The sequence below is a fragment of the Cladophialophora psammophila genome (assembly GCF_000585535.1).
Source record: "Cladophialophora psammophila CBS 110553 chromosome Unknown aczJe-supercont1.15, whole genome shotgun sequence".
Lineage (NCBI taxonomy): Eukaryota > Fungi > Ascomycota > Eurotiomycetes > Chaetothyriales > Herpotrichiellaceae > Cladophialophora > Cladophialophora psammophila.
Genome location: NW_006912936.1, coordinates 290414 through 301794, shown reverse-complemented (window position 1 = coordinate 301794; position 11381 = coordinate 290414). Strand labels below are relative to the sequence as shown.

General features: G+C 51.9%; 4 protein-coding genes across 4 annotated transcripts; all 4 read right to left on the bottom strand.

The window, feature by feature from the left end:
• Window positions 1-2717: 2717 nt before the first annotated feature.
• Window positions 2718-3909, bottom strand: A1O5_09043 (uncharacterized protein; the record flags this gene model as incomplete). The annotated part of the gene is made up of 3 exons (XM_007749623.1): window positions 2718-2971; window positions 3089-3301; window positions 3369-3909. 3 exons carry the CDS (start codon window positions 3907-3909, stop codon window positions 2718-2720), a joined length of 1008 nt encoding a protein of 335 aa, XP_007747813.1.
• Window positions 3910-4649: 740 nt separating this feature from the next.
• Window positions 4650-6025, bottom strand: A1O5_09042 (uncharacterized protein; the record flags this gene model as incomplete). Its single annotated transcript, XM_007749622.1, has 2 exons — window positions 4650-5555; window positions 5630-6025. 2 exons carry the CDS (start codon window positions 6023-6025, stop codon window positions 4650-4652), a joined length of 1302 nt encoding a protein of 433 aa, XP_007747812.1.
• A 1099-nt stretch (window positions 6026-7124) lies between these two features.
• Window positions 7125-8287, bottom strand: A1O5_09041 (uncharacterized protein; the record flags this gene model as incomplete). The annotated part of the gene is made up of 2 exons (XM_007749621.1): window positions 7125-7990; window positions 8038-8287. 2 exons carry the CDS (start codon window positions 8285-8287, stop codon window positions 7125-7127), a joined length of 1116 nt encoding a protein of 371 aa, XP_007747811.1.
• Window positions 8288-8697: 410 nt separating this feature from the next.
• A1O5_09040 (uncharacterized protein) lies at window positions 8698-10298 on the bottom strand (the record flags this gene model as incomplete). Its single annotated transcript, XM_007749620.1, has 4 exons — window positions 8698-9563; window positions 9618-9702; window positions 9755-9870; window positions 9926-10298. 4 exons carry the CDS (start codon window positions 10296-10298, stop codon window positions 8698-8700), a joined length of 1440 nt encoding a protein of 479 aa, XP_007747810.1.
• Between the last annotated feature and the right edge of the window lie 1083 nt (window positions 10299-11381).

The following is an 11381-nucleotide window of genomic DNA, read 5'->3' as shown; positions in this document are numbered from 1 at the left end:
TGTTGTCCCTCTTGTCAAGCTTAAAACACCTGCCTGGTTTCGCTTGCGCATGGCCTCATGAGGGCCGAGTCGCGGCGCCTCCTTTTAAATATCCTAGCAGACCCTCGGTGTCCAGATGTTCATCCGCATAGTGCGAGAGACCCAAGTTGATCGTCGACTGAGTCACCGTTGGGCATTCGACTCTTGCCATCATTCGATCGTCGTATGAGAGCGGTAAAGGCTCCTCCGAGCTGGCTCACCTTCCGCGGCTTGAGATGATGGGGCCTCCAGCTTTGTAGACCAAAGCCATCAATTTTTTGAAGACGGCTCAAATAGATTTTCCCAATTTGAATCATCATGGAGCTCCTGGGAAAAATGAGATACTGTACTTGGTTTGCAGACCCGAAATTGGAACATATGCTACGATACAGGTCGGAATCCCGGGCCAATAACGTCCATGTATCTCTTTCACGAAGGCGCGCCCTTTCAGGTAGCTGCATTCTGCAGGCTAGCCTGCTTCATGATGTTTCCTCCGAGCTTCGCTGTCAACCGCCAAGTAAAGGAGATGGACAAGGGGACTTTCGTGTAGTTTAGCGTTCGGTTTGAGATCCTTGATTGGGTTGCCTTTCAGGTTGGAGAGATTGCCAATCACCGTATTGATGCATTCTTACTGATGGGTGGTAATAGACGGTATGTTCGTAACTTCTGCCTGAAGGAGGAGAATGCAGCATTCGAATACCATTCCATATGTGAGGGCTGTCATGACTGGGGCCCTGCCGATTCGCTTCTTTGATGATGATCCTCGTAGTTACTGATGGCTGTTGTGGTTTCGTCCACAAGATAACGGCTTCTGGCTATTTCTAATCGAGCTCCATTTCAACGCAAGACCTAGTATCGGTATCTTCCTCTCCGTGCTTTAATTCATAGGTTGATCGCCTTCTGTCCGCTTGGCAGCGGTATGGTTGATCCATGATGGAGGGAGCGGAACACAGAGCAAGCTGCACGCACCATATCTACATCCGGGATCGACCGGCAGTATTTATTTATCCAGAGTCGCTGCCGTGGGGGCATGCGAAGTCGCCACCAAAGTAGCTGGGGGTCCGGAGTATGCACCACCAATCCCGGAGAACTCTTCCAATGAGCTTTTCCCGACGGCGTAACTGGGGTTCCACGAATTCTCTGACATTCTGTATAGCTCACCTTGAGAAACACTGTCGTTTAGATCCAGTTCAATTGCACAAAACTAGCCTTCTATCGTACTCCAGATAACAGGGGCCTTCTAACACTGTTGCACGAGAGGTCCGTACAATCTGATCGCAGCGCCCTGCACACAGTTCCGCATCCCGTCCACGAACATCGAAAATTCCGCGCCGAGTGTATTGCCCTTCTTTGCAAGTTCTCCAGGATCTGGCAAAGCCGCCCGATGGCCATGAGGGCTTGCGATATGATGTGACAAAAGGAGACAGGAGAGAGCTGCGATTAGGTACACAGCACCTGTCTGGGTACCTGGGTAAGCATAGCTTCTATCGGCAACGCCAAGGCCGTAGCTGAATACTGTGGAACTTAACCTCACCTCGTCTCTCAACAATTCTTGTCTCGTTGTTTGTATCTTGTCCAACCTCGCCGCTCGAGTTGGATGGAAAATGCATGGAATTCCATGACTATTAAGTTTAGACCATCAAAACATTTCTCCCGCTTCTTCCTAACGTAGACCGGGCAGAAGAGGCTTACTTTTATCCTTTCATGCCGAATCTCTCCCTTGATATCGCCCATGTCTCCTCAGCAGCCAGCAATATACTTTCCCCAGGCAGGCTTGACCTCGCCATACTCGTCATACTCGTCATGCCATTTCCAGAAGTCACCAGCCTGAAGTCGGACACGGCTGCACATCCTCCATTTTATCTCACAGCTTGGCTTGAATTGTACCCAGGCTGCGCAAATGTGCGGATCACAGCCACGAGGCTAGCAGTCCATCTAGCGAAAGCGGCCTCTGTAGATGGACAGATTCGGTTTAGTGAAAATACACACTTACGCCGTCTTGCACAGATGCTGCAACCATCGAATGAATCGACCGTTACGAGGTACGCGCGTGTGCGTCCCACCCGCCTCTGTTCATCCTGACTCCGCACGCCGTATAGGATCATGGATTTGTCGCTCGTTGGATAATGTTTAAACTCTTCTGTGACGGCTGGTGTTAAGCCTGCATCATGGGCCACCTCGCGGCAGTCACCGTCGCCACGGCGCTGCTAGCACTAAAGACCCTTGCTCGTTAAACGGTCCACAGCTCCGCCTACGGCTGAAAGCCATGTCATAGAAGAAGAAGAAGAAGAAGAAGAAGAAAGAGGAGGACGCAACAGTATTGGCATCCTCAGACAGGGGCGCCGCCTCGTCGGATATCTGCCGGCACATGCCAGCATTTAGTTTCACTGACGATGGCCATGTGTATGTCCGTAGCACGAAGGACAAGGGCTGTAGAAGCCGCTGGACAAGGATGGGGTTTTTTGGTCTAAATGACATTATCATAGAGTAACAGGGCGTTGCTTCTGTAGTCTTCATAGAGCGATCAATCTGTATACGGGAAAAGAAAGAGGGAGAAAAACATGGGCAGGGGTTTCTCGCGCGGTAACGTGCCCCAACATTTATTTGACGTCGATCAAAGTACAAAATCAGTTTACTTCGTTACGCCGGCAGTGGACTAGAGTGCGTGGTCGTCGACGACAACAAAATCTTCAAAGTCACTAATACGTCCCATTTCCTAGGTGCATAGGATCTGTCCCGTCCTCGACACAAAAACACCGGTCTCTCGTCATATCCATGAAATGGTCTTGCACCATCTTGCCCCTGACCGCCTCGTCGTACATGTTCCGCTCGATCCAGCACCACACCTTCTTCGCATACCCAATAAGGCCGTCGCCCCGGTGCTCGCACACTTCGGTCATGCACTGCAGGAATGCGTCGTTGCATTGCAGGAGGTCGTCCGTGGGGCATTCGGCTACAAGCAAAAGGATGTGACGAGATCAGTATTCTGTTCTTCTTCAGGACTGTGACAGTTTGTATATTTGAAGGGATTGGATAGGAATTAGGCATTCCAGTGTTGTTAGAAACTCACCAAAACAGATATCATGGTCGAAACAGCACTGTCGGAACTTCCCACTTCCAGGTATCATCCCGGCCAAGATCCCCACCCCGCACCCATTCGGCACGAATGGGCCCACACCCGGTTTCAGTCGCGCGTGTTGACCATGGGGACACCGCCGGACGCCCTTGTCGGGATGGCCGTTTGGATATGCCCTCTGTGTGGCGGCTTCCCTGATGGCCAATGCTGCCGCCTAGTGAGCCTCCTGACGCGCTGGACAAGTCGGCATTGGGTTGGTTTCAACCCGACTCACTGTGATTGCGCTCGTGACTCGGCAGGACATGGGTCCGGAAGCTGTCGATTGGGGGGCTGCTGGAGGATTCCGTCGACATTTCCCACTCATTTTCAGTTCGGTCGGCGGCGGTGGGCTCTGGGTGTGCAGACGAAGTCAAAGTTGTTGGTACTGGTTGAGTGGGCATCACAGGACCAATACCACACCAAGGGCACCAACTAATGGAAAGGGGCCCCGTCAGGCTCATGACCGTGGTCACCATTGGTAGCGAGGTAGGAAGCACCGGGGCAGGGCGAGGATAAAGCGTAGAATCCTCCTCCGATTTAGCGTCGGGGGTATGGAAGGCGTCCTCTTGCCTTACAACCAGTGATATCTTTGCTCCGCTGTGGCGGGTGCTGGTCCCTGCTATAGCTCCGGTAGTTGGTGTGGCTAACATAGAGGTCCTCACAGTCGTGAACAGCCCCTGAGCCGTGGCGATGGACACTGCGCCGAGGGGAGCCGCTTTGACGAAGTACAGCAAAGTGAGAATGGCGAGAAGGACGGCGGATGATGAGAGACGCATGTTGAATAGTAGTGGAGAATATGCGTCAGATAGACGTCGTGTTTGTTGAAAGGAGGAAGGGGATAGTATTGTGAGACTTGTTGACGTTTGACGTATCTCCAAGGTGTACACTTGGTATGGTATGAGAAAGAGCAGGCTTAACAAAGGTGGAGGAAAAAAGGAAAATGAGGAAGGCGAGCAGCCCTGTCTTATACCCTGAATGCCCTCTGAAACAAACCACAATGAACGGCAGGGCCTCTGGGTATGTGTCCCGCAGTGGAGGTCAAGGTCCTCAACCAGCGACATGTTGGAGCAGGACCAAAGGGCCGCCTGACGAGGTTTCACAGCACGAATTTGGTCGACGTACCACGGCTGGACATTCGCACGCATTCCATATGAGATCTAGTAACATGGCAGAATGAGACTGCGAAGGACCCGTTTTCCAAGCAAAGATATTCAGCAAAGCAGGTGCCAGTGGAATTTGAAAAAGTTACCTTGAGCAGCAGTCTTGGCGTCCAGGAGGCTGCAGCCTTGTTCAACATCTTACTTCACTCAGCACCTCAGAGTTCGCCTTTGATCAGAGAGACCCTTTGAGGCGCATCCAACAAATGAAGACGATGTTGGCAAGCACTTGATGTTGTTTTCCAAGGCGTTCGGGACCAGATATCCGCACAAGAATCCTGATGCCAAGGGCCTGCGTTGGGTTTCTAGCCTCCAAAGCTCTCTCTTGACCCCGTCATCGGTCGATATGCACACACGTACTATGGCGCAGCCAAGTGACTCCTTCCAAAGCTTCCATTCACTCTCTCCCAGTCCTGAATCATCCCTTTGACGTTTTCCCTCGGGATCTCGTCATGGCCATTTGTGCTCTCATCCGTCTCCTCCACTTCTTCTTTGTGCTGCTTAATTCCTGTCTCGGCGCGATGCATGGGTGGCTGCTCATTCGGACCGCTACGTAGGTCCACTTCGTCACCCTCATACCCACTCACTGAGTTCTGGTAATGTGACTGTGACAGAAATGGGAGTTGGAGCTGCGGATACGATTCGTCATTCACCACAACCACTGATGGTCTATGATCCGCAATTTCTGGGCTGAGCTTCGAAGAGTTGTGTTGGATCGCGTCCGTGCCCCTACCGCCTGTGGCAATCTGAGTACTACCATCGAGGGGGACGGTTTCGAAATTTGCATCGTATGCCAGTGGAGTTGGGGACCGCCTATTTGCCGCGTCCTGACTCTCGTCGCTAATTGTGATTTTGGGATCGCCAGAAGAATTCCGGCCTTGGGTGCGTTGAGCGGGATCATCTTCTACTATATTACCCGTGAACGGCGGTCTAGCCTCGAACACTGATCTTGGGTTTGGCTCTTCAGCGTGAATTTGATATTCATTCCTCAAAGGGCTTTTTGGGGTCACCGATCCTAGCGCTTCACGTCGACCATGAGCGGGTGGTGGGAGCAATGCAGATGAGTGTCGCGGAAGATAACCGTTGCCGCTGGCAGTAGATTGGTAAGAGTTTCGGACATGATCTGCGGGAGGTGCGAGGTGGTTTAAGCGTTGCTGCGAAGAAGACCGTACATGAGGGTCATCGAGATCGTAGAAATGCGGAGTATGACAGTATCCTCCTGCAGCATTGCCACTGCCACTGCCACTGCCATTGCTCGTGCTCTGCTGTCACCACAGTGTCAGAAAATGTCGCGCACATTTTCTCATAATGGTATGCGAAAACGTTCAATGGCACTTACGTTTGGCCACGAATTATCTCCTGCGAGGGAATATTCATCCCAATTCTTATTCTCTCCTCTTCGTCCCACGAGCATAGTAGTCGGTCTTATTTCTCCAATTTCCATCCGCGCCTGCCGCCCTCTCTCCCACGCGTACATGTTATTGATCCATCTTACCTCCTTCAATCTTGCAGATTGTGCCGCCGATGGCGGTTTGTTGGGGTTGTAGAATTCAGTACCCCCCATATCAGACGCGAGTTCAGGATCTACCAAGCTAGACTGGCTCCGGCGGCAGTAGCGAAAAATGCTAGCGAAGATTATGATGCATGCGAATGAGGCCAGGATCACTATGCCGACGATGAGGGAGGGGGCGATTGCGAGCGGAGATTGTCCACCGTTGTTCTGTTGAGTAGCCATCGTCCCAACACCAACATGCGGCGGTGTTGACAGATTTCAGAGTAAGGAGTTGACAAGGCTATCCTGTACTGACTGGCAATTGTGCTGCCGTAGTCAAGAAAAATCAGTGTGCGGCAGGACAATTTGTTTGCGCTTAGACATGTCCTAAGTCATCGGTCCTAGAAAAGAAGTAAGGATGCTGTCAATCAGCCCAATCGTAACGGCGCGAACAAAAGAAAGAATCCTGCTCAGACGACGCGACTGCGTGCTCTGGCGAACGAGTGAAGATCACCATGAGCGAGTATCGCAGGCGTGAAGTCCAATCTGATGTCCATGTTTACCACGGTGCGGCAGAATGCATATGTTCCCTCGCTGCCGCTATGGTGACACATGAAAACTTCTCTTCTCGCATTTCCTCTGGGGACATTCCAAATCATTCAGGATGTTTCCTATCTTGCTCCAGTTCCATGGTGTCTGCGTTCTTCATTCTTGACAGGAAGTTTAGCAGCGGCCGTTCACCACTGTTGGATTCACCGTTAGAGTTGAGAATAAATTGGCCACACCTTTGTTGATTGACTTCGTCCACGTTCGCCATGTCATGCAGGACATTGCGCGGCGGCCTGGTTCGTAATCTGCCCAGCGGTGATTGCAGGTGTGACTGGACTCTACCGTTGCGCACCGAGGCTGGCGATTGACCGGTGGAAATCCTCAGATGATTCGTGGACCATTGGCAGTGAGAGCGTGGGCCGTTCTACAGCGTTCACTCATGATTGCGAAGGTCGACTAGGGGGGTGCAGTTACTGCAGGTGGACGGCCGTGATGGTCGTCTCAAGATCCTCAACTCCAAGCGATCTTCATGGATTCTTTGCAGCCGCAGTGCCGAGACTTCGCGCCCCCTGGAAAAGTCAGGCGGGTCAGCCTTGCGAATCTTCCACTGTCGCTGTACCTGGCGACACGATGGAAGACTCTGGTCTCTGGAAATGACCATTTCTTTGCTCATTGACTACAACCCTGTGCTACGAGACCTGGACTAATCTGTACTGACACACACACACACACAACGTCGACCCGAATGCCTGTGGTTAGTTGTTGTTTCCAAACGTCACACAAGTTCCCTCGTCTACAAAATGCAGTCCTTCTTGACTCCCAGCAATACGATGGCCTTGTCAACCTCCTCTGCACCCTCTTTGCCACCGTCATGAACTTGGTTCATAGAGCTCCTCAGATTCTTAAGAGCTAGCATCATCTGATCGTTGTCAAACCTCTCATAGTGCGCGTCGAATAGCGCCTTCATCGTTCCTTGACAGGTATTCATACTATTCCTGGCATCATCAAGCTTGGCCTTGACCAAGAGCAACTGCTTGCTAATCTCGTCTTCGGCTGCCAGAGGTGCCTTCAGCATGACTGGAATGGCTGCGGCAGCCTGGGCTCCCTTGTTGGCAGGTTTGTGTGCAGCTCGAGATGGGCGCTTGGAGAATCGGAGGACTGAAGTGAACGATGCGCTTCTCCCTCGGAGCGCGGTGGAAGCTCTAAGGCGGTGATCGACTGCAGTTGGGTTATCACTCCCACCAACCATTTTCTGACGTTTGAATATGGCATTGGATGAGTCTGTGGGGTTGGTTTCATTGTCTGACGACAGCGTCAAGTCAATCAAGTTCTCTTGCTTCCTGTCATTTGGGGGCCGTTTCCTCATCAAAGGCTGAACAGGGTGAAACTTCAACTCCACGGAATGATTTTCTGGAGGCTCTATGGTAACTGCACCTCTCTTCATTCTTTCATTATCACCTATACCGCTGGGGCGATACCTGTCAGGGTATATTGGATCTTTAGGAGGACGGGTCCTTTGGAAATGACAAGATCCTGCTTGCAACGCAAGTCGTTTGACAGCCCAGATGAGGTCGAATAAGGCTTCATGGTTAAACGTATTGAACCCAGCTTCCGTAGCTGCGTCTGCAACTTCCAGCTCGAAGCCGGCCAACTCGACAGCTGCAGCTTGTCAGCACTGAACTATGCTTCCATGGTGGCCTCCATACTGCCTTGATAGAGACCCGTAACCCCCGTTTCTCGATGCTCATACCAACAGCCGACACCGCTGCCGCAATATCCAAAATGCTTCCACGGGAGGCATGTACCTCTTTGTTGAACAGAACTGGCCAGTCGACCGGTATCGCAGTGAGCGAACTCGCAGGTAAGCCAACCGAAAGCATCAGTGTTTGGGCAACCGGGGCCGAGAGCCCAGTATCGGCAAGTGTAGAGCTTGTTTCGTGGGTTTGCAGCGGGCATGGTGAGAGATGAGAGACAGTTGATACTGCGGCTGGCAAAAAGGACGGCAGTAGTAAGGGAGGAGTCAAAGAAGCTGAGCTTCTCGACGTAGCTGAGCACAGAAGAATTGAGAGAGAGGTAAAAGCAAATAGTCTGTCGGATGAGATGAGTGTGTAGTGTGTAGGCACAATGAGAGACAAGAGGTTGAAGTGAGGCGCAAGGGCGACTGACCCCCAAACCAAGACATAATGTAAGAGTAAAAGGAAGGCGCCCAACACACAAATCCACGCCAACAGGATGAAAGAGACGATCAACAGGTCCAGCAGGTATGCTATGTTTGTCTACTCCTCGACTGGTCATCACTCATCTCAGCAGTGGCTCATAACGCCTCTTAACTTGACAAAGCGGCATCCCCTCGGGACCAGGCACCCCTACGCTGAAGCCCGACGCTTCAAGGACTTCGAGTCCGTCTTGAGCATGGCCCCGTGCGTCTTCAACTTCATCAACACATATGCAGCCTTGGTGTCGGTGAATCCCATCGACGACTTCTTCCTCGCCGCAACACCGTTCTTCGTCTCCCAATCCTCAGAATCGTCTGACCCGCCATCATAGTCTTCGTCAACCTCCGTGGCACACGTAGCCGAACTAAGAGACATGTCTGGTAGCGATTGGTCAGGCTCGATATCCATGGGCGCAGTAGTCGCGAACAGTGGCCTCCGAGGCGGTGGCAAAAGGTCAAGAGGAGTATGGGATCTTGGGATGTTAGCCGCCATTCGAGCTTTGCGAGACGTTCGACAAGGGGAAGACGACCTAGTCGTGCTGGACGGCGACGATTGGTTGTCAAAAGAGATTCTGAGAGAAGGAGAGCGAGGAGTGTTGACCGCAGACCAAGGGTTGGTAAAGGCAACCTGGGGCGAGGGAGAAGACAATTCATATTTGTCCTCACGGCTTGTGTCTGTCGAGTATTCGCTCAGCGTGTCCGTCTCTTTGTATGACTTGGGCAAGATCTTTCGGAGTTGAGGGCGAACTTGGGGTGTCTGTGGTGTCCGAGGACTGGATATGCCAGACGATGGGCCTGATGCAACCAAGCTGCTCTCGAGTTCGCGATAGTGCCGAGCTTGCAAAGCACAGCGTTTGGTGATCTCTGGATCAATCTGCATGGAGCCAAAATCCTCAGAGTCGGGGGGCAGGCACATGTCTGGGAAGTCCTTTCCAAACACCGGCGTCAGGGCATAGCGAATGTGCCAGCAAAATGTGGCAGCCATTGCCTTAGCCGCATCGTAGGGAATCCAGTATCCTGGATCTTGTGTCAGCTTCGGACTGAGCGAGAAGCACTACCCCTTAGGCGTACCTTGTGCAACCAGAGCTCCTCCAGTGATACTATGGCAGAGTTCTTTCAATCCAGGGTTTCTGGCTAGCATCTTTGCAGGCGTCGTCTGCGGACCGGCAGTCAGCTCAGCTGTGTGCGCCAACTACTCAGTGGCGTACCTTTGAATAGTTTCCACATTTGAACAAAGGCGTGGTACGGACCAGGCCGATGTTGTAGTCCCACAGCATTGTGTAGGTACTTGAGTCTCCTGGCATCTTGAATTGATATTGGAAGACTAGAGGCAGGTGTGATTAGCTGGGCGACATGTATCAACAGGATGTAGGGAGTACCTTCGAAGCTCTCTCGCCCCGTTTTCTCCCAAAACAGCTTCTTCTCGCTGTTGTAAGGAATATGTCTGGGGTAAGTCGCTATATCGCCAACCGGGTAGACTTCGTACATCTGATGTTTAGCCTCTAGCAACTCATCTTGATACTCGTCCGGTGGGTATCGACATTCCCCTTGAATGACCCCTGGCTTGAAGACTGCGGCATCTTTGCACATCTTTTGCTTCTTTCGAGTGCGTTTGTCTGGCCCATTTTCAACCACGTCAGACATTGGCGAGGCTGGACTGTTGGGGGCGGAAACCTCATCCCTGCTGTCGTTGTTGCTGTCATAGTCCTCATTGTCTCTGATCGGGTTGAGGAGAGAATGGATTGCAGCCATCCCGAACGAAGATCACTTTGACTGAGAGAAAGTGAGGGATGAGAAGGCTTCACGTTTGCAGGAATGGTTTGATATATCTGCTCGCGCCCCAAAAATACCTGCTTGATGGGATGGAATGGCAAATGGTAAATGGCAAATAGGAAAACATGCCACAACAAAGCCTAGAAGCTTGCAACCTGCACCATCTTCATGAAACGATCACAGCCGGTTTCACTTCGCCCTTCTGATACAAAGAAAAGGGCTGTTAAGTCGGCATGCCTTTGCATTCATGCAATAACTGAGGCAGGCGGCCAGTCTAGGCCAGGTGGTGGACGAAGCGGTCTCTCCATGATCGTCCTTCCTTGACGAATCAAAGTATCCACGGTACTGAATTTGGCTGACACGCTGGATGAGCGGTGTAGGAGTTCGTCCTTGAAGGTTCGGAATGGCGCAGACGCGAGGGCCAGGTTCTCCAGGGAGATCAGAATCTGTGAAAGATTAGTATACCTTGACGGTTCTCCAGGCTATTCGTGGCATTGAGGCAGACGCGAGGCGAGATATCTATGCCTACACAGCAGAGTAAGTGCAGAAAGACCACCGGCAACATTCAGATGAAGCCAGATCCCAAAGCAGGCAGACAGTTTTTCCCTCTGAAGGCCGAGGCCGGGTTCGTGGGACTCGCCTACTATCTGCAGATGTCCTCGAGCCACGGTGTTCGGCAGGAGGGCAAGGGTGTATCGTAAAAGCAACCGTTACCCATCAGCCAAATCAGAATCTTCACTCGGAAGAAAAGAAGACTCACCAAGGTGGTGCCGGCCTCGCCATCCAGACGTTGATCCTAATCCTCCTCCGCCGGTACCTTGCATTAGCTGGTTGCACAATCGATACACCGATTAGTTAGCCTTGCGATAGCTATAGAACAGACAAAGAAACGCTTGCGTCAAGATATGCAGACAAGATACACAACAGTGTAAGATCCCTTCTTGGGCCCATCAAGCATATTCTAGCTTTCGCAAGTGCTACGGGGAAACCAGAGAGTTTGTGGAGGTTCAAACGCCTTGCAAGACAGAGAAACAGATCTGCTCTTTGCATCGTGCTGCAAGA